We start from the raw sequence: 22546 nt of genomic DNA, 5'->3' as shown, positions 1-22546 counted from the left end.
TTTCGATGTTGTATTCGAAATCGATTTCAGGGGAGATTAGTCATGTTATTCTTATGCCACATTTCTGGATATGGGCGCAGTTTTCCGTTCCTTTGCACCCAAAATTCTGTGTAATCAGATCTAAAAACGTCCTCGTAAATTCCCACCCGCAGTCCTGTTATATTATTGTATATAAGTAGATGATCTTATGCGGGATGATATAGACTGCGTTTTTAGCCCCTTCTCGTAGCGTATATCAGAATCCGAATTTCTCGTTCTCACGAAATATGAGGGCATAGTCCTCGATTAATTACTCGTCTGATGTGAACTACCTTTTGATCGAAGAAATGTTTGGATTCGTTTCTCATGAGAATCTATGCTTTGATATTCAATCCGTTCTTTTGTCCATTGCTTTGAAGAGTTTAATACAATATGGAAATATAATAAATTTATATTTATTTATCATATCTTATTATTGTATTTAACCTCATTTGTAGAAATATTAAAAATTGTATTTGTAAATTGTATTTATTTTAGGGAAATTTTATTAAAATATAATAAGTCTTTTGAAAAAGAAAGTGCAATTAATATCTAGCTAGAAAAAACATTAGATTTTTTAAACTCCCATTTTTTTATTTTATATATATTATTATTTATTTTTATATATATTATTTATATAAAAAAAATTTATTCAAATATCATATATGTATCATTATATTAGAAAATTTTAATATGAAATACATAATTTAATAGAATTTTATAGAATAATTTCAATACATAAATGAAGATATCATTACGAGAAACACCCTGCACGTGAATACAGAACGGGATGACGACGGATGTGACTACGTCGGGTTAATAAGGATGCGACGTCATCGGGCTGCGATGTTACATTTTCTCTTTTGAATCACGATTTCCGAATCTAAAAGTGCAATTAAATGATAGCTTAATTTTTGTTTCTATTAAAAACAATTTAAGAAAAATCTCAACATCATATCACAAATTCTAGCTCATGTTATTCTATAATATTACTTTATTTTACTCTAATCAATTTTGTGATCTTATATTATTTTTCTTATATATTTATTCGATTTTCATAATTTTATATGTATCGATTTTATAATTTTTTATGTAATATAATATTCTCTAATACTTCATTTAAATACTTCATTTTATTCTAATCAGTTTAGTGATATTACTTTGTTTGAATTATTGTAATGTTATAATTTTTATTATATATAATTTTTCATTTATTCTTATTTTAATTTAATATTTTATTATAGATATATAATATATATTTTTGTACTTTATTATCATTAAATAATATACTATCAAATAAAAGTTGGAAAATTAATTTGATTATTAATAATCTAAATTATCTAATTTTTTAATATATATTCTATATTTTTCAATTTTCAAAGATTACCTTTTTAAATCTTATAATTAATAATCTAATCAATTTCCTACAGTATATATTTCATTCCCCTTAACTTTCAAATTCGACCCTTTATAATATCTTCATCCCATTTATTAATAATCTAATTTAGCTCGTTCTTCACCCTTCAATTCTCAAATCTTACCCTCTTCAACCACTTAATTTAATTATATATAATTCTACATTCTTTACATATCACTTTACATCATTAATTCTATTCTCTTGGCTAATTTCTTGCTTTATAATTTTTTTTAATAACCGTTTAAAGTAACCTTAAATCTCTCGTTCATTATTATATAAAAGATTGATATGAATAATCTTCAATCATTCCATTTTTCTCTTTTCTTCTAATTTTTCACTTGCACCTTCTCTTTTAATCTATATATCTATTCCACAGGTGTCTCACGCGGATCAAATACACCTGTTGCATACATTGAACCCACGTGGTTGTATCCAGATCTGAAAAGAGGAATTCAGTTTGAATCAAATCTCAGGTAGAATCATATAAGGATTTTGAATAGAGAATGTGTATATCGAAAATTTCCAAGCTCTTTGTATCGTCTACCAGTATTCCTCGAAATACGGCAAGTTTTCATCGTTGGTCATCTTCCTACGCTTTGACGCGTGAAATGTACCAGCATGATATAAAATGACTAATACTGATGATGCCCTAACTACTGAGGGACTGTTGCTTGCTCGCCAACGTTTCCATGAGGGTGAAAAAAAAAAAGAAACGTTTATTGTGATCTCGATCACAATAAGAATCTCGCGACGGTCATGTGGGCACGTTAATTCATAAACTACGATTGTCATAATTGTCTTCTCTAACAAACATTATCCTGACATTATTGTAATTTCTATGGTTTAAGGGAAACTTGGAAAACTGAGGAAGAAAAAGTGAGGAAAGAAATTATTAGATTTTAAAAATTAGATTTTCAAAAAGTAAAAATTACATTACAATAAATGATTATGATGGAAATTCTCTGTATGAGGATGATTTTATTTTCGTTGAATCGATCGAAATAATCGATTAAATTTATAGTAATAAATTTATCCAATTTTATTAATTTTATAAGAAAGCAAAGATTTGTAATTTTATAAGAAGTCATATTATACAACAAATGTGTAATAATATTAAATAAAATTGAAACTTAACTTCTTCAAAATTTTTAATATAAATTTTTTTTGTAAAAAATATGAATCGATATAAAAATATTCATAGATTAGGAATCCGAAGCAATTTGCAATATTTCGAAAAATTTATATTATATTATATTGTGAAAAATTGTTAAAGAAAATAGATACTCTGGTACTCCGTTGATGTAAACAAGAGTTATAATTTATAATTATAATTTTTAAAATTCAAGTTGTAAGAAATAATATTTTTAATTTTGAAATTTTTTCAAACATAACATAATATAAATTGAAATAAATAATTTATTAAAAATATTAGCAAAACCATTCTTTCAATAATTTGTATTATAAAATCTAATTTTCACATAAGATCATATTCAATTAAGTATTTTAAACAATTTACGTATCAAATCAGTCTCATAAAATATTATTCGACTATTCGAGTAGTTATATATTGCAGACTGTACCCTGGAGGAAGTCCCGAGAATACAGCGATATCAGCGTGAAGAGAGAAACGCAAGCATGGCTGGCAAACAGAGAGCGGAGGTTCCCCGTCGTATTCGCGCAATTACGTCCAATTGAACTAATTTAGACCAATTGACGTTAACAGGCTCAATTGGTCGGCCCTGTCAGCCTGGCCACACGGCAATACTATCCGGTCGGCATACCTACGACGTAAAAAAAAAGAGGCTCGCGTGCAAAAAGTCGCTCGGATAGTCCCTCTCCTCTTCATCTCGTTTCCTTCTGTCGCTCGATCTAAATATACTTTTCAACGAGAATATCTTTCCTTTCTTTGTCTGGTTTCTATCAACTTGCTCCATTCTCCGCATAAAAATTTATAGATATATTAAAGATATATAAATTTATAGATATACATGGTATGGAAATATTCTATGTGTTTTCTTTATTCTAAAAGAAAAAATAAAATAAAATAAGGAAAAGTGAGGAAAGGAATTATTAGATTTTAAATTCAAAAAGTAAAAATTACATTACAATAATAAATTAATATTTGAAATGTTTGAAGTATATTATATTTGCTTGATTTTGAATAAATAAAATTAGATTTAAATTAATTAATTAATTAATTTTAAAAAATAGATTTCATAAAAATTGAAAAATTGAACAAATTGAACAATTGTTGAAAAATTGATGTACGAAAAATGTAAATAATGAATTATTTATGGGGTGGAATAGTGGTAAGATGGAAGTTACAACGTTCTCTACTATTGAAAGAGAATACCATCGGAAGGGGAAGAGGTGGAGCCGAGGAACTCCTTCTATTCTGCTAGTGGAGGTAGTGGGAGAGGAACGTATCGTATCTACTTCGTTCTTATCTTTCCTCCAGGTTTCTTCCCCTCTCTAGTTACCAATGAAATGGTTGGTGGGAGATAATTATTCTATTTTTTCTTTCTTTTGCTATCAATATCCCCCACTTTCCATCTATCTTCTGCTTATCTTATATATTAAATCTTGTAGTTTTTTTATTACAGAATACATGTATTTTCTTATTCAATGAAAATTTATTGTTATATAATAATGATGACTTCTTGATTCAATATTTTGAATTGCTTTATGAATATCGAGTATTAAATACAATTTAATATCATAAGAAGTTTTTTATTATTTGGATTACATTGATACTTGCAAAGATTTTAATTTTATATTGTCTTCAAAAATGTAAGAATATAAAAAATATCCATAATATATGTAATAAATGTAAGCATAAATCTAAAAAAAATTAATATATGATTTTATAATATTTATAAGTATATAATATAATAATTTTAATTAAATAAAAAAATCTTTAAAAAATTATAATTTCATCACTGATTTAATTTAATTACATTTAATAAAATTAAATAAATTTGAACTTAAAATCCATATACGATTATTATAATTATACACATTATATATGTATATTAAAAATAGTTCTGCAATTTATACCAGAAAAATAAATCAAATTCCTTTTGAAGATAAACTATATCACTTATTCACCATATATTTCACTATATAGAATTCTTAATAAGAAAAAATTCTTTCTATCACATTTTTTAAAATGTTACATTTTACTCTCACGAATGACACTATAAATCGAAAATCGTATATGATTCTTTGATCTTTATTTCGAATTTGGCGCGCGGTGATCTGTCACTTTCACTCAGAGCACGTGTTTCCTGTTTCACGACCATGATAGCGTTTCTGTTCGGCCAGGATCGGCCAACATCGTTTCCCAGACCTCGTGTGCATCGAGAATTGTCTATTTCCTTCAAGAAACTTCAACTTACATCCAACTTTCATAAGAACTAACCTAAAAGTTGTTTTGGAATCAACTGTAATAAAACTTGACCGTAAACACATTTCCGTAATTCAAAGATCGAATAAATACAAGACACGAAGATCATGATCGAGAAAAAGAGGTCGAAAAGAAAGTCGTACAGAGGGTCAGTGCAGGAGGCGACCCGTTACTGCAGCCTGGTACCACCGGACCTTCACTTATATCGTCTCTCGGCTAATAACGCTAGTAATGTGATATGATTAGCTTAGTTGAGTTCAGTTTAGTTCGTATTCGTTCAATTTAGTGGTTCGCCAGCAAAATCACATCGAGTTAAACCCATTTAGGCCAGTTAAGTTACCGACTTCTCGCTCTTGCGCGCTCGCCGTCATCCTCCCAGCCGGCTGCCTCCTGCATCCGCGGATATCCTGCAAGCATGCGCGCACGCATTCACCCGCATCCACTCGTCTTCAGTTTCATTAGAGGCTAATTGGGTCAGTTAAATCTCGATACAAATAAAATTAAAGAATCTTAGAGTCTGTTACTTGCTCGATAAATTCAATTTGGTTTAAGGTTAGGTTTGAATTAAGAATATATAAGAATATATATTATGGCAATAAAGATGATTGCTTACATTAATATGCTTACATCATAAAATATCACCAAAAATTATAATAATATAATTTATATGGAAATTGGAATAGAAGTTATAAAATTATATTATTGGATGGTTTTTATTCTTTATGTTTTATATTCTATGTACCTTTTATATTAATCAAATTATGTATAAAATATATAATTTCTGTCTGAAAAATGAAATTTAAATTAGCCATTTATGAACACTTTATCTAATAAACATTTAAAAATAGAATAAGAAATTGCTCATCCAATAAATAACAAAAATAAAATATTAAATTCAATTTCTAATTATACAATTCTTACAAATTTATCTCTAACCTATAATTTATCCTAATAAAGAATCATAAATTTCATCTAAATTTCTCTAAATCTTTTTAAAAGATCTCTCTTACCTGTTCGATTAAATTGATGTTTTCTTTCTGTTATTTTCATCTATTCACTAGTTAATCGTGAGTTCGTCAATGTGATAAACAAACTCATTAGATTCGACCAAAACAAGAAGGCTAGTTGGGAGAACGGTGGCGCGATCGGTTCCAAGCGGAGAAACGGAAAAGATGCACCACAAGACTGGTGGGGGAGGAAGTAAAGAGAGTGTCCGCGAGAGTGCAATTAAATCAGCGCGTGACAGGCGCGCGCTCGTGCGCGCTAATTACTGTCGATGAAATTAGCAGTTAATATACGCGTGTACACACGGAATGGGGGTAGTTTGATTGGGCCAATTCGAGGCAATTCCTGGCGATTGCTGGTTTCATTGAGCCTGCGCTTAAGAGCTCAGTGCCACGCTGCCGGTCAACGGACATGGATCTCTTCGAAAGTATAGGAACTCTTACCTTTCTCATTCTTCCGATCGATCGTCTTCTTATGAATCGATCGATAATTCCGTTCGATTTCTTATCTCGTCTAAAGTGGATACCGGAAGAGGGATAATCTTGCGGATAATTCGAACATATGACGGTTAAAATTTCGGGATGATTTGAATTCGTTGGTAGTGCATGGGACGCGATGAAATTATTGTGCATTTGGTACAGGACCTGTGACGCGATGAATGCACGTCGATCATCACTGAGAGCGCTATGTGATCTCTCGAATCGTTTAATCGAGGTTCAAGGTTTCAGTTCAAGGACTTCTGCGAACGAACAGATATGAAATGGATAGCTAATACGGATATATTTGATGTGACTGAGATTAGAATGAAAATAATGTGGAATTTGTGGAAGTTGAACAGATTGATTACAAATTGATAGTGTGTGATATTCAAGATGAATTGAACGGATTATGAGATTATTATAAAGCGTAAAATTTAATTCAAGTAAAATTAAATTTTCAGGTAAAGTATTAATTATGTTTTAATATGAAATTGAATTTGAATATTTTGGGATTGCTTTTTTTTTTAATTTGAAGAAATATAAATATAATTATATTATTATATTACAATTATTAATAATATATGTTAATCATTGATTATGAATTATATTTATTCTATAGTTATTCGTTTCTTTACTTTAATTAATTATGGACAAATTTCCTATAATTTATAATCCATAATCATAGCGATAAAAATTAGAATGTAGATTCTGCATATCTTTAGTAATAAATATAGTCTAAATAATTCGATACTGCAGAAATTATACTGCAAATAACGTCATGTTCCAGAATACATATAGTATGAACTAATCCAGTTTTCTGCGTAAAACTGTAACACATTTTGTAATAAATTTAAATTCTATTATATTTTATATTATTATTTCACATTGTTTAAATTAAATTAAAAAAATTTTCATAAAAACTATTTTTTCTAAGAGAATTTAATTTTTTACGAAAAATTATACTAGTATAATAAATAAGAATATTACAATCTAAGTATTTAAATATTTCATTAGTTTTTACAAAATCTGAATTTTAAAAAATATCAACTAAAATAAGAAACATAATTAAATAAAAAAATCCATTTATTTCTTTGAAATTTAAAAATTAAAATTAAAATTAATAAAAGATGTAATAAATTATTATTCAAATTCTAAAATTATTATTAATTTTCATTTGATATTGTTGAATTATAAATATGAATGTGCAAAAATTCATGTGCGTAAAAATTTTAATCAGTCGATGAATATATATCAACAACATTTATCATATAAAAATATAAAAGATAAAAATTAAAATTAAAATCTAAAATTTAAAAAAATTCGAATCTAAGTTAAATAAGTCAAAAATCATAATACCATAATTAATGATTAAAATTAAATTTCTCCCAAAACCACCTTTTTGTCCTTTAAATAGCGATCAAGAGTCCATTATTCTCTCCGCCATGATCTTCGTTCCAAGAAATATCGGGGTCGCATTAGGTCAAGCGCAAGAGGTCCATAGTCGAAGTGGAAGCCTCCGATGCACAATTTCCCATCACCACATCTCTTGATCGTGCACAACCCAACCCGCTCCAATTCCCACATACCCCTCCATACTCGTTAAAAATGTTATCTAAAGCACACTATGAACTGAGGCGGTGTTCTCCAATCATCGGGGGCGGTCGCAATGATGTGGTTGTGGCATAGCCACGAGACCAACGAGAAACCCGACAGAGACATCAACGAAGAAGATCAATGAACACTTTTCTCTGTCTTTCTCTCTACATACACACATACATACATATATACATACATACATACATACATACATACATACACATATATATATATATATATATATATATATATACCCGATGCAATGAAGAATCACGAAGTGGTTGGTAACATAGCAGAGGTAAAGAAAAGAAAGAAAAAGGAAGAAGTAAAAGAAGAGTAGGAGAAGAGGGGTGGAGAATAAATTCTCTCTCTCTCTCTCTCTGTGTGTGTGTGTGTGCAAGGAGATTAAAAACAGAGATGAATCTTGTGCAGAATGAAAAGGGAGAAAAAGAGAAAGAAAGAGGAAGAAAAACAGGAGGCACAGCATACCGCGCCCGCATAAAACGGCTGTCCTCTCATGGAGCACGTATGGCATAGTAGGTGCTACAGGATTGGTTGGCTTCCATGTGTGGGGGCGGCCTGACCGGCAACCCGTTGAAAATATAAGCGTGTGTGAGTGTCGGTTGATTAGCCAGAGTCAGAACGGATCGTCGCTTAGTGCGACAGTGTCTGGTTAGTTAAGCAGCTCTTGTTGTTTCGCGCGATCAACTCACCCGTTTGTCGATAGATAAGAAAATTGGGGAAACCCGTGACGATTAATATAGATTCTCTCATCTTTCTGGATTAATCTTCTTTTTTTTTTTTTTTTCTTCTTTTTTTTTTATTAACAACGTTTCAATATACTTTAGAGAGAGAGAAAGAGTATCCTCCAAAGTATTCGGTTTCGCTGTTACAATCTGTTCATGTGTCGACGACACAATGCTGGCTCGCTTCGTTAGCTCGAACTAATCAAAATTAATCATAACCCGGGCAACAATTGATCGCAATTGGCTTGGATTCCATTACGGAGGACGCGCGAACCGCCATCCTGCGCGCGCCTTTTTGCATAATTGGCCAGCCGGATTGTTGGAGGTCTTGGCGAAGAAGAAACCGAGGGAATCGGTAGCAATAAAGAGAGCAGGAAGTGAATGGAAATTGTCACCGTTGATCTAAGTAATTTATTGCAATCGGACTAACGACGCGAGAATAAGAAATGAATTTAATTCGGGGGTTAAAAGAAAGAAATATTTTTTATTAATAATAAGAAGAAATATTTTTTTGTTGGGCTCTTTAAATTTTAAATTAAAAGAAGGAAGAAACAATTGAAGAAACATCAAAAGAGAAGAAATATGTGATCGAAAGGAAGAAAAGTTTGTGTCGATTCATTGTGATTCAAGAAGAAATGAAACATCTCTACGATTGAAAATTGAAACTGTTGAAAAAAAAAAAAAATACAAATATATATTGAAGATCGAAAGAAAAAGTTATTATGTATTTATTAACAGAAGAAGAAAATCTACTTGCTCGATTCTAGTGAAACCATGTGCCTATTAAAATTCTAAAAAGAAGAAGAATTTATTGCCTTTTGTTTTTTTTAATATCAGAAGAATAATCTAAAATTATTTTTTATATAAATTAAAGAATTTTTAGAAGATAAATCAATTTTTAAATTCTAAAAGGATATATCGATTAATGAAAAATGGACGGAGGTCCTTTCGATGATCCGATCTTCTCTGATTTCGGCGGTCGAGGAGGTTCCGGGGTTCACAGTATTCAAGTGATGCTCGGTCTTCATGGTGGACACCACGGTGGCGATTTAATGCCTACTGGAGGCCATCTTCACAAATTAGATTCTTCGAATAGTCCACCGCCTCATCATCAAACGTCTCATCATCATCTGCAACAACAACAGCAACAACAGAAAGAGCTGAAAGAATTGGAATTGGCTGGAATGTATGCTCCTCTTCCTCAGACGCAGGATGTTACTACTTCGACGTCTACCACTGCGACCCCGACCTCAACGACATTGCAACAGGGCCTTCAGCTTGGAAATGCTTTGAAAAGGAAGCCGGAGGATCCAATGAATACTCTTGCTCCAGGTTAGTATTATACATTAAAAAATAGTTTTATAAAATTAGGATCTTCGTATTCGTATCGATTAATTAAAAATAATAGCAATTATCAATAGTAGTATATCAATTTGTAAAAATAATAAATATAAATATATTGATATATTATTGCTATATATGAAAATAACTAAGATATAAATTAATTTAACATTTTTTTCAATTTTATTATCCATTTCTTTATGTATAGTACCTATAATGATACATTTTGATATTTGTTGAATTATAAACATACGTTTATTAAAATTTAATTTTATTCACAATCTTTTTTATTTTAATTTTAATTTTATTAATATATTTTGTGACTTAAAAAATTATTATATTATATTTTGTATATAAAAAAAATTTATAAGATTAGGATCTTTATTAGAAATATTGTAATCTATTTATAATTTGACAAGAATTTATTAGTACATACAATAAAAAGAAAAAATTCAGAACATATATTGTATTACTAAATATATTACTAAATAATATTATATTATTTAATATCATATTTAATCATTTTAATTTTGTTTCTATATAGATAATTTTAAAGATTATTTAATTGCTTTTGACAGAATTTTCTTTAAATTATTATTTTATTATTATTATAATTATTGTTTTGCAAATATTATTTTCTAACTTTGTTTTCAATTTAATATATTTTTACAGTTAGTAGCGAACCACAACCAGCTAAGAAAGACTCTAAAAAAAAAACCGACAACAATGGAATCAAAAAGAAGAAAACTAGGTATTTATTTATTTTTTTTATTTTCTTTTTTAATTAATTTAAAAAATATTATTTAATCTACTTAAAATTAAGTTTTTGATCTTTCATTATCTTTTGTAATTTCAAATTATGAATATTGTTAATTTCAAAAATGAATATTGTTATTATGCCATAAATTTTAGATTTTTCAATAATAATCACATTTTATTGAATAATTAATAAGTTTGAAATTTTAATTGTCATATTCTCATTTGTCAAATATTTTATTTTCATTTCGAAAACTAATTATTTCAGAACAACATTTACCGCTTATCAATTGGAAGAATTAGAAAGAGCATTCGAACGTGCACCATATCCTGATGTTTTTGCACGAGAAGAACTCGCTTTAAAACTTGCGTTATCAGAGTCAAGAGTTCAAGTATGGTTTCAAAACCGGCGTGCAAAATGGCGAAAGAGGGAACCTCCGCGTAAAACTGCTGGTTATGGTATGGCTGCTGGTTCAGCAAGCCCTGGTTTATCAGGTAATTACAATAAGAATACTAACTTAAAATTTATATTGTTTTTCATTATTTCTTTATTTTTAATATCAAAATTCTTTCTTTCATTTTTAAAAAACATTAAATTTATTGATTTTTTTTATTTTTTTGATTAAATGTTAAAAATCACACATATGTATATATCTCAATAGATATATTGATGTAATTAATATTAGTTATATTTCAAATAGATATAAAATTTGCAGAAAAGATTTCTATTATTAAAATTATATTACATATTGTTCAATATCCTGTAATTACTTTCAAAAATATTGGTAAAATTACTTTTATTCTTACAAATCTAATGCAAATAATTCGTTCTCATATTTTTATTAGGATCATTTACTTCACTGAACAATACTCTTAATCCATTCGCCTCGCCGACAACAGCGACAGCACCACCGGATGCCTGGGCATATTCTCCAGCTTACGATTTGGCACCGCATTTAAATCTACTTAGCCCGTCTAACTCTCCATACTCAACCTCCTTTGGTGGGCCAAGCAACAACGGATCGGCATACTCGTACGCGACAATGCTTCCACAACACGATGCCTCGTTATTTTCCTCACCATCAGGCAATACAATGCGTGTGCACCAGGACTACATGAATGCTAGTAACAGTCCACCACCACCTCTAACTCGTAACGACTATCAGACTATGGTAACTACCCACTCACCACCCACTCATCTGACCAATTCCATGTCCGAAGAAGAACATCAACAGAATAAGCAATTGGATTATGTCAGTGGTCTTAGTCCAGCGGATAAATATCAGCACGAACAACCTGATTACACCCAACAACAGCAACAACAACAACAACAACAACAACAACAACAACAAGATCAAAAACAAGAATATGGGATGCACTCACCACAAGGACGTCAAGGAATGAAAGAGCAAGTGATGGTGAAGAGCGAACCAACTAGTCAAAACTACGTGCAGTTGCCTCCTTTTCTGAACTGACTCGAAACCTCCGGTCTAGATTTGCTCTAGAACAACTGGTGGTTCCGATTTGGAATAAGTCTTCCTTGGCAAAGGAATATTAAGTTCATAATAAGATCGTATGAATATGCTTGCTGATTTTTCATCTTTGAATTTCTTTTTTGAGCTGAAATGAAAATAAAATCGAAGGCTTTGTTTTAATTAGAGTTATAATTTTTTATTTTAAAAATAAAAAAAGTTTTTTGAAAGTTTTTTTATTTTTATTTATAAATTTTATTTGTATTAATCGTAAATATATCGATTCTCTTTAATACAATTTCATATTGTATCATATAGATTTAAACAATTAATGAAATTAATTGGAATTATTCTCTTGGAAAGTTTAATATTAAGAATATAATAATCATTAATTTGTTTCAATAAGAAAATAATAAAAAAAATACGTTATAATAAACAAACGTGTAAAAAAAGAAAATATTTTAGAAAATTAATTGAATAAGAGCATTCCAGTGCCTTAAAAATGTAGGTTTGAGATGTGAGTATTTTTGTATTATTTGTCCTTTTTTCAAAATTATTAAATAAAATTGAATAAGAAGTTTATTTACGTATTTTATAATGTATATCAAATATATGCATATCTGTATATACATGTATATAAAAAAATATAAGACATCTGAATTTATAAAATTTTATACAAGAATATTTCAGAAATTTTGAATTCTATTTTTTTTTTATAATGCTTAAAAATAATTGCATTTAAATGCACTTAAAAATTAAAATATGTAATCACTCATTTAACAATGATGTGTCTTAAATAAATAACAATTTATTATAATTTCATACATTAATTTGTTCATTGGAATTGTATGTAAATATAATTTTTAATAAATATTCAAAACAGAAATACATAAAATATTATAATTTTTTTTTATTTCAATAAAAAATATATATTATTATATATATATATTATATATAAATTTATTATTATTAACAAATATAGAATAAAATATATAAAGTATATATACATAATCATTAAATATTTCTAAACATATAAACAAATTTTAAAGTTTAAGGAAAATTTTAAAGTGCTTAAAAAGATAGTATTTTAACTTATTTTATATAGTTTTTTAATATTTTATATAATTCATTAATAAAGTTTGATTTTGTAATGTTCAAATTTTGTTTATTAAAATTTTTCATTTTTAAAAATATTTAATTTATTATTATAATTTACATATTCCATATTTTATATATATTTAATATATATATAGAATAAATATAATATAAAGTAGTAAATATATATAAAATATTTTAATTAAATAAAAAATATACATATATTTTTATATATTTTTCTATAAATATATTCAAATATACTTATTATCGTAGTAAATATTCAAGCCATGCTTCTCCATTTAGATCGTTTATTTCATTGTTATCTATATATTCAAATTCATATAAATCCTCAAAAATACTTGATTTAAAAACTGATACGTCATTTAGCCAAATTCCATCTCCACTAAAATAATATTTTTTTTCTAATTCGTATAAGCATAATGATAAATAATGAGAATTGTATTCCTCTTGTGGATATTTTTTATACAACAAATTCAATGTGTAAATAATCTTCGATCTAAAAAAATAATATTGAGTGTTATATAAATGTTGTATATGAATTTTTATGTTTATTTTGATGCTTAGAATTGATTTTCCGAAAATATCTTACGAATATATTAATATTCCGCATAATATAGTATACTATATTTAAATAAATATATTTTATTATTTTTAAGCAAAATCTATTTACCTTGGATACAATATGATATGAATATTTTGACATATATTTTCTATTGAATAATATTTCTTTAAATATTGTAGTGATTTAATAATTATTAACAAAGATACATATTTCCAATAAGGATGTTTTTGAATTATAGGTAATAAATCAACATCTCTTCCCAATTCTTTATGCAAAATGAATAATAAATACTTTTTTCTAGATTTCAAATGATATTCTCCTTCTATGAATCTAAAAGATAAATTATTATCAAAAGGTTTGAATGTATTACTCTGCAATTATTAAAAATTTATTTTCTATTTGATCAAAAATAAATACATGTATATATGTATATATACCTGAAAAAAACTTCGTTTGATGATAAATATATTTGAATACTTGCACTGTCTATACAATTTAAATATTTCATATAATATAAACGCTTCTTGACTAATTTGTAATAATAAATTAATTGTAAGATTCGTGGATGTTTTAACCATACAGCTAATTCTATATTATTTTCAAAATCTTTATATCTTTCTAGAAATTTTTCTTTTTTCACTGATAAACATTTTAAACAAATATAAGAAAATTGGTATGATATATCTAATGTTTTATAAAGCTCTAATAATTCTTTCACTTCATTTAAATTATACAAGAGAATACGAGGATATATATTTATTAAATCAAATAAACTTTTTTCTTTTATTTTAATATATTTAAATTCATTCAGCATTCTCTCAACATTATCCACATCTATATTTAAGAGATATGAATTTTTTATTATCTGCAAGATATATATTATATCATATTATATTCTTAAAATTTTTCTTTAAAAATTTTTTGTAAATATTTATACTTACAAATTTTTCATCAAAATTACATCTATGTTTCAATATATCTATTAATTTGGACATTTCTGTAAAACTTCGATATTTCATCCTATATTTTTTAAAAAATGATTGATTATATAATTTTAAATAAAATGTTTTATAATATAACATACATGTTTGATAATAATTGCCTATTTTCATATGATTTTCAAGTTTAATTAAATCTGTAGTAATATCAATTTTTATACCTGTATTAGAAAATATATTTTTTATAATATTTTCTGTAGCAGGTATATTATTTATTTTTTTAAATGTTTTTACTTTTTTTCTCATTAATGTTGGAAATCTAAAATATAAAATAACCATAATTAATAATAACATAAATTATAAATTACAATTTATAATTATAAAGAAATTATTTGAATAAAATTTGAATTTATTATGAATATAATATTTATTATGAATGAATATAATATAATTATTATGAATATAATGTTTAAAATGTAACATACCGGTAAATATCAACTAGTTCTATAGAATTTATACCTAATTCCTTAAGTACAAAAATTCTATTTTTCATAATTACAGGTTTAAGTGCCAAGCATTTCATTAAATAATCAATTTTTTCTATCTTTATATTCATATGCTAATAAAAAAAAAAGGAAATAAGAAATTATGACTGATATAATTAATATAATCCAATATTATTTAAATGTATACATACCTTTATGGTATTACAATTTTGAATAACTTTTTGCATTGATATTTTATTAATAGAATTATTTTCTCCAATTTTATGATTTTTAATAACATTATAGTCAAGTTTTAAATGTGTTGTTAATATGTCATGAAGTTTTTTTTGTGTTGAAAAAGATGAAACTAATTTTTTAAAATCTATCATAAATTTTCCTATAAACATTTTCTGTTTAAACATTGTATTTACATCGATTTACAGATAAAAAATATATATTTTTTTATATAGATATATTTATAATAAAAGAACTTATATGTTTGAAATAAGGTTATCATACTATATCATACATGAAATTAATTTTTTAAAATGTATCATGACAAATTTTCCTATAAATTTCTGTTTAAACATTGTATTTACATCGATTATAGATAAAAGATATATATTTTTTTTTATACAGATAAGATATATTTAAAATAAAAGAACTTATATGTTTGAAATAAAGTTATTATACTAAACAATAAAACACTATTTTTATTCATTCAAATATGAAATAAAATAGAATTCATTTATTTATTATATTTTAGATATTATTATTTTATGCATTAAAAAGAAAAAATTATATTTTGACAAAATTCTTTTTTTATATTTAAAATATAAATACAGATTATTATAAAATAATCCATAAATAAAATATATCGATTTTTATAAGATTTTTCAGATCCATATTTTCAACACAAATATCATAAATAGGATATATACATTATATATCATTAATTAATTGATTCTTTTTAGCGGGAAAATTTAATTTTAAATAATATTCTAATTAATAAATACGTATATACAAATAATGTATTATTGCAAATCAAATTTTAATTGGATAGATTAAAATAATTTAACTTTAAATTTATAATAATTTATTTATATATATTTATAATTTATTCAAAATTAGTGATGTTTTTATTTATTTATCAAAGTAATCAAAGTAAACAAATTATTAATTGTTTTATAAAATTTGTTTTTAAAATATTTCAAAATTGATGGAAAGAATAATTTAATATACATTTAAAATAATAAAATTGTGAAATAAAATTTTTTATAGGAAATTGTAATATGATATATAATTATCATTTTTTTAGATTTATTTGAAATGAAATTTTTCTTCTTTACTACTTCCGTTTAGCACATAGGAAACGTAGTTTCCACCATTTTAACTTTCTTTCGCAAAAAGGACTTCTAGACTCCATCATGAGGTATGAACTATTCAAAAATTTTTAATTACATAAATACATAGATTCAAATCTAATTTGTATTTATGATATTATTAAAAGAATATATATTGACATATTGTTGAATTTAATACATCATATTTTATGTATTTAATATTTGATAATTTGTTGATAATTGACCACATGGTTTTATGATTGTTTTTAAAAACAATTTAATTTGAATTAAATCATAATTAAATTTAAATTATTTTTTTACACAAATCTGATTAAAATAATATTTTAAGATGATATTGAATATCAATATGTTATTTATCATAACATAACCTCAATATATGTTTCAGTTCCTTAAAATTACAAAAGAGGCTTGCAGCTTCTGTTATGCGATGTGGTAAAAAAAAAGTTTGGTTGGATCCAAATGAAATCAACGAAATTGCAAATACAAACTCACGTATGATAATTTAAAAATTAAATTTTAACCCGTTTTATACACGTTTAATATTATTAAAATATTAGTTTTAATATCTTTGTTTTTAAGGTCAAAGTATTAGAAAGTTAATTAAAGATGGTCTTATTATTAAGAAACCCGTTGCTGTCCACTCTAGAGCTCGAGTTCGTAAAAATACTGAAGCTAGACGTAAAGGACGTCATTGTGGTTTTGGTAAAAGAAAAGGTACAGCAAATGCTCGTACACCGCAAAAGGTAAAAATTTATAATTATTGCTTTAATAATTTGACATATTTTAATTATTTCTTCTTTAAGAAGAAATAATTTATGTGTAAATTATAATTTATAATATTTTAATTTATAATTTTTAATATTTAATATGAAATATATTTTTTTATAGGATCTATGGATTCAAAGAATGCGAGTTCTCCGTAGACTGTTAAAAAAATATCGTGAAACAAAAAAGATTGACAGACATTTATATCATTCCCTATATATGAAAGCTAAGGGTAATGTATTTAAGAATAAAAGAGTTTTAATGGAATTCATTCATAAAAAGAAGGCTGAAAAAGCGAGAGCCGAGATGCTTTCAGATCAAGCTGAGGCGCGTCGTACTAAAGTTAGAGAAGCGCGTAAACGTAGAGCAGAGCGAATTGCTACGAAAAAACAAGAATTGTTACAATCTTATCAACGAGAAGATGAAGCTGCAGCAGCGCAAAAAAAATGATCTAACAATTTTACAAATTATTATATAAATAAAATCTAAAAAAAGCATTAATATTTTTATTCAATCCATTTGTCTTTTTCAATTTTCATTTAAATATAACATACGCATATAAAATATGCATTAATATTTTTGTATATAATATTTTTTAATTATATATTATAGATAGTATATATATTTAATTAAATATATCAATTATATATATTTTTTTCATATAATTATATATAAATATATATATATATATATAATAAATATTATTTCATAATATAATTGTAAAGTTAATTTGAATACTTAACAATATATTATAATATATTTACAATAATTAATTTAATTAATTTTTTCTTTATATTTATAATACTTAACAATATTATTTTCTCTGAAATAAAATAAACTAAAAATTTATTTTTAAAATTAGTATAAAATTATATCCACAGATGGAAACACTATTATGTACTAAAGTAAAATATGGCGAAACTGTCGAGTATATAGTAGAAATTGTCTAAAAGTAAAAGAACTTTATTTCCCAATAACGCACATTCTTAATAAATACATATACAAAATAAAAAAATAAAAGGTACTTGTTTCAAATACGAGATATTTCAATGAAAAATTATTTCGTTATGATGTTATTGAAAATAAAACAATAGGTTAGTGAAATGAATTTAATATATGTAAAATAATACAATTTTGAAATAAAAATATTGTATGTATTAATATATAATTTACCAAATTTATTACATATTGTATATTTATAAAATAATTATATTATGAGAATAAGATTATGAAATGTTAAATATTATTTCGTAATATGCTTTGTGAAATTTGAATAGCATAATAAATCAATATGTCTGACTAAAAAGTAAGTTTAATTTCTTGACGTAAAATTAAATTAAATGAAATTTGATATGAATAAAAAATACAATTTATTTTTCAATTTAACATTTACAAATTAAATTGTGTACATGCCAGAGATATCAATGTTTTATATATTATATAAAATTTATTTATATATTAGCTTCAAAAATATGTAAAGTATTTGATATGTTTTTATATATCAAATTGAAATTATATTTCAATTATGATTTTTTTTATATATATATAATAATTATTTTTGTGTTGAAATAAATATTTTCAATAGGTTTTTTAAATTATTATTAAAATTAAACTATTAAAATTAAAATTATATATTAATGAATCGTTTATGAATAAATATATACATTTATGTATGTAAATTTTAAAATAAATTTTTAATTTCTTAAAATTGATTTTTTTAGCTGAATGTTTCTTATGATTAAGAAAAAATACAGAAATCATGAAACAAGAGGAACATGTCTGTAAATATATGTAATTAATAATTTATTATTTCTTTCCTTACGATTATTTTCTTATATAATATATTAATATATTAAAAATATTAGAAATTAAAAATTAAATTGAAATATTATTAAATATATAATATTATGAATTTATATAATTTGTTTATAGAAATTTCTGAATTGAAAAAACAAACAATTGCATCAAGAACAATGACCAACAAAAAGGGAAATATTTCTGAAAAATCACGGGAGGAAATAAAAGCAGAACGTGAAGCAAAAAAAGCAGCTAAAGCACATGCTAAAGCAAAAGCCAAATCTAGTAAAATATTAGATAAAGATGTTTCAAATGATAAATCTGCTTCTCTGAATAATATTAAGAATAAAAACAGCAATGAGACATCAAAAAGTACAACCAATGAAAATATTGAATCTGCTGAAGTATTAGTAGTCAATAAAATTACAAATATATGTGAAAAAAGTTCAATATCAGAAACAAGTAATGAAGGAAAGAGCAAAGCAGAATTACGTGCTGAAAGAAGAGCAAAACAAGAAGCACAAAGAGCAGCTAAACAACAAATTTTATTAGAAAAAAATAAAATTAAGAGTAAAGAGCAGAATAATAATGATAAATCTGTAATAACAGAAACAGTTAAAAAAGTAATAATGCCTATAAAAACAATTCAAAAATGTAATACACATGAAATAAATCTTTTCAAACATCTATATCACGAAAGAAAACAGGCTATTGTAAATGTTCCTTTTGTCAATTCAAATATACATCCAACAATAATTAGATTAGGTACACAATATGCAAACAAAATAATTGTTGGTAGCAATGCAAGATGTGTTGCACTTTTAGCTGCTGTTAAGCAACTTATTTATGATTTTGAAAGACCACCGCAAGCTGATTTTATTAGAAGTCTTGAAGCAAATTTACAAGAATCTATAGCCTACTTACATTATTGTAGGCCATTAGCTGTGTCAATGCAAAATGCAATGAGACATTTGAAATGGCAAATGACACAGTTTCCTTCTTCATTATCTGATGTAAATGTAAGTTACTTTTTTTAAACTTTAGATATATTTATATGATTTTTAAAATAATTTATTTTTAAAATAAAATTAAAATGAAAACTATAAGAAAAAAAAAGAAAACTAAAAATTTTAGGCAAAAAACAAATTAAGTACTGCAATAGATACTTATATTCGAGAACAAATAGAGCTAGCTGACAAGGCAATATCAATAACTATTCAAACTAAAATATCTAATGGAGATATTATTTTAACTTATGCCTAGTGAGTATTTTATTATTTCAAATTATTTAAAATTATTTTCACATTTTTTACATATTTTCTATATTTATAATAAAATTTGATTGTTTTTAGTTCATCTTTAATACATAAAATATTGTTAGATGCACATACTGCAGGTAAACAATTTCGTGTTATTGTTGTGGATGGAAGACCGTGGCTAGAAGGAAAGGAACAACTTAGACGTTTATCAAGACATGGGATTGAATGTTCTTATATTTTAATTAATGCTTTAAGTTATGTAATGCCTGAAGTAAGTAACTGATAATTTTATTTTTATTAAAATTAAATTTTTATTAAGATTATTGATAATAATAATTATTAAGGTAAGCAAAGTATTCCTTGGTGCACATGCAATTCTAGCAAATGGTGCAGTAATGTCAAGAGTTGGAACTGCTCAAGTTGCCTTGATGGCAAGAGCCTTTAATATTCCAGTCTTAGTAGCTTGCGAGACTCACAAATCTTGTGAACGTGTACAAACAGATTCTATTGTCTATAATGAATTAGGTAAGTAAAACTTTATATTTATTCTTCTATTTATTAATTTACTATTTAATTTTATAATAATATTATTTATTTATATTTTTTTCTTTCTTTCTATCTTATTTATAGGAAATGCAGATGAGCTTGCACAAGATTATAAAAACGGTATGCAAAAATCATTATTAACGAAGTGGAAAACAAAAAAATCATTAAATCTTTTAAATATCATGTACGATGTTACACCAGCCGATTTAGTAACGGCAGTTGTTACAGAATTAGCTATTTTACCATGCACTAGTGTTCCTGTGATTTTACGTATTAAACCATCAGAGATTTAAATTTCATTAAAAATTATTTTTGTTGTTTTAATATTTGATATAGCATTCAAAAAACAGTATAAAACATCAATCATTGTGTTCTTTATTTCGATATATGCAAATTAATTTTAAATAAAGTTAAATTATACATCAAAAAGAAGAATATATTCATCATAACTTCTTTTTTTTACATGTCTTTAAAAATATATTTTACAATTGTATATTATGTTGTACTTTAAAATAAATTTTTAAAATATAAATTAAAAATATATTTTTTTCATATTTTTATAATATATTTTTATAATATATATACATAATATATATATATATATATATATATATATATACATACATGTATATATAATATAACATATATAATATTATTTATAATATCATTTATATATATTTTAATTAAAGTTTTCAAATTGAAATTAAAGAAAAGAATTGATACTGAAACGTGAAATTTTTTTAAATATTTAAATGTTTAAAATAGAAAAAATTAATAGAATAAAATAGAAAATAAGAAATAATATAATAATAACGAATAATTAATATGAATATAATATATTTCACAGAGTTACAAAATAAAATGATATGCAATATTTTTTTTATTGATTTTTGAATCATATATGTTATTGATTCAATATAGAAAATAATTGAAGTATTAATGGTTGGAATTAAAATTTAATTTAAAATTATATAAATTATAAATAAATAAATAAATTATAAATCAAAACATTTTATGACAAAGTATAGCAACCTATATTTTTGGATTTGATCATTTTCTATCTTATATAGTCGATTTATAATTTAAGTGATTGATATTCAATTTCCTGAAAAACTGTTCTTAATTTTTTTCAGTTTTACATTCTTAATATATAATAAAATATAAATAAATTTTTAATTTTAAAGTTATTAACTATTATATAATTAGCTATTAAGCAATTGATTATTAAAAACTTGAGTTTTTTTCTTAAATAATTTAAGAGAGTTTAAATAATCATTTTTTAATACAAAAAATTACAATATCATTTGATATTTTGTAAATAAAAATCTGAAAAAATATTATTATATGTATATGTATTTAAAATTTATTTTATAATTTATTAAGTATTAGATTAAAACTTTATTTAAAAATTAACATCAAATCCAATTATTTCTTAATCGAATCTTTTCTTTTTCTCAAATTTATTTTACAATTTTATG

General features: G+C 24.8%; 4 protein-coding genes across 8 annotated transcripts; 3 read left to right on the top strand and 1 right to left on the bottom strand.

The window, feature by feature from the left end:
- Positions 1 to 6174: 6174 nt before the first annotated feature.
- Positions 6175 to 12465, top strand: LOC122713683 (retinal homeobox protein Rx2). Of its 2 annotated transcripts, none has more exons than XM_043934372.1 (5): positions 6175 to 6786; positions 8770 to 9999; positions 10681 to 10759; positions 11033 to 11259; positions 11611 to 12465. In XM_043934372.1, the coding sequence occupies exons 2-5, from the start codon at positions 9600 to 9602 to the stop codon at positions 12237 to 12239; spliced, it is 1335 nt and encodes a 444-aa protein (XP_043790307.1). In that variant the 5' UTR covers positions 6175 to 6786; positions 8770 to 9599; the 3' UTR covers positions 12240 to 12465. The 2 variants fall into 2 exon arrangements, with proteins under 2 accessions (XP_043790307.1, XP_043790306.1); XM_043934371.1 differs by having other exon boundaries at positions 7740 to 9999.
- Positions 12466 to 13514: 1049 nt separating this feature from the next.
- LOC122713681 (transcription termination factor 5, mitochondrial) lies at positions 13515 to 15759 on the bottom strand. The gene is made up of 6 exons (XM_043934366.1): positions 15550 to 15759; positions 15338 to 15471; positions 14856 to 15171; positions 14352 to 14779; positions 14023 to 14244; positions 13515 to 13848 (listed from the first exon to the last, which is right to left on the bottom strand). Exons 1-6 carry the CDS (start codon positions 15757 to 15759, stop codon positions 13596 to 13598), a joined length of 1563 nt encoding a protein of 520 aa, XP_043790301.1. The 3' UTR covers positions 13515 to 13595.
- Positions 15760 to 16722: 963 nt separating this feature from the next.
- Positions 16723 to 17963, top strand: LOC122713684 (60S ribosomal protein L19). The gene is made up of 4 exons (XM_043934373.1): positions 16723 to 16769; positions 17087 to 17193; positions 17281 to 17444; positions 17590 to 17963. The coding sequence occupies exons 1-4, from the start codon at positions 16765 to 16767 to the stop codon at positions 17914 to 17916; spliced, it is 603 nt and encodes a 200-aa protein (XP_043790308.1). The 5' UTR covers positions 16723 to 16764; the 3' UTR covers positions 17917 to 17963.
- A 412-nt stretch (positions 17964 to 18375) lies between these two features.
- On the top strand, positions 18376 to 21497 carry LOC122713682 (translation initiation factor eIF-2B subunit delta). Of its 4 annotated transcripts, none has more exons than XM_043934369.1 (7): positions 18376 to 18560; positions 19188 to 19247; positions 19399 to 20282; positions 20398 to 20525; positions 20616 to 20793; positions 20867 to 21047; positions 21153 to 21497. In XM_043934369.1, the coding sequence occupies exons 3-7, from the start codon at positions 19440 to 19442 to the stop codon at positions 21359 to 21361; spliced, it is 1539 nt and encodes a 512-aa protein (XP_043790304.1). In that variant the 5' UTR covers positions 18376 to 18560; positions 19188 to 19247; positions 19399 to 19439; the 3' UTR covers positions 21362 to 21497. The 4 variants fall into 4 exon arrangements, with proteins under 4 accessions (XP_043790304.1, XP_043790302.1, XP_043790303.1 ...); XM_043934367.1 differs by having other exon boundaries at positions 19188 to 19257; XM_043934368.1 differs by having other exon boundaries at positions 18411 to 18487; positions 19188 to 19257.
- Positions 21498 to 22546: the final 1049 nt, after the last annotated feature.

Source organism: Apis laboriosa, unplaced genomic scaffold, assembly GCF_014066325.1.
Source record: "Apis laboriosa isolate Shangri-la unplaced genomic scaffold, ASM1406632v1 scaffold26_cov146, whole genome shotgun sequence".
In the NCBI taxonomy this organism is placed as follows: domain Eukaryota; kingdom Metazoa; phylum Arthropoda; class Insecta; order Hymenoptera; family Apidae; genus Apis; species Apis laboriosa.
This window is presented reverse-complemented; position numbering and strand designations above follow the sequence as displayed.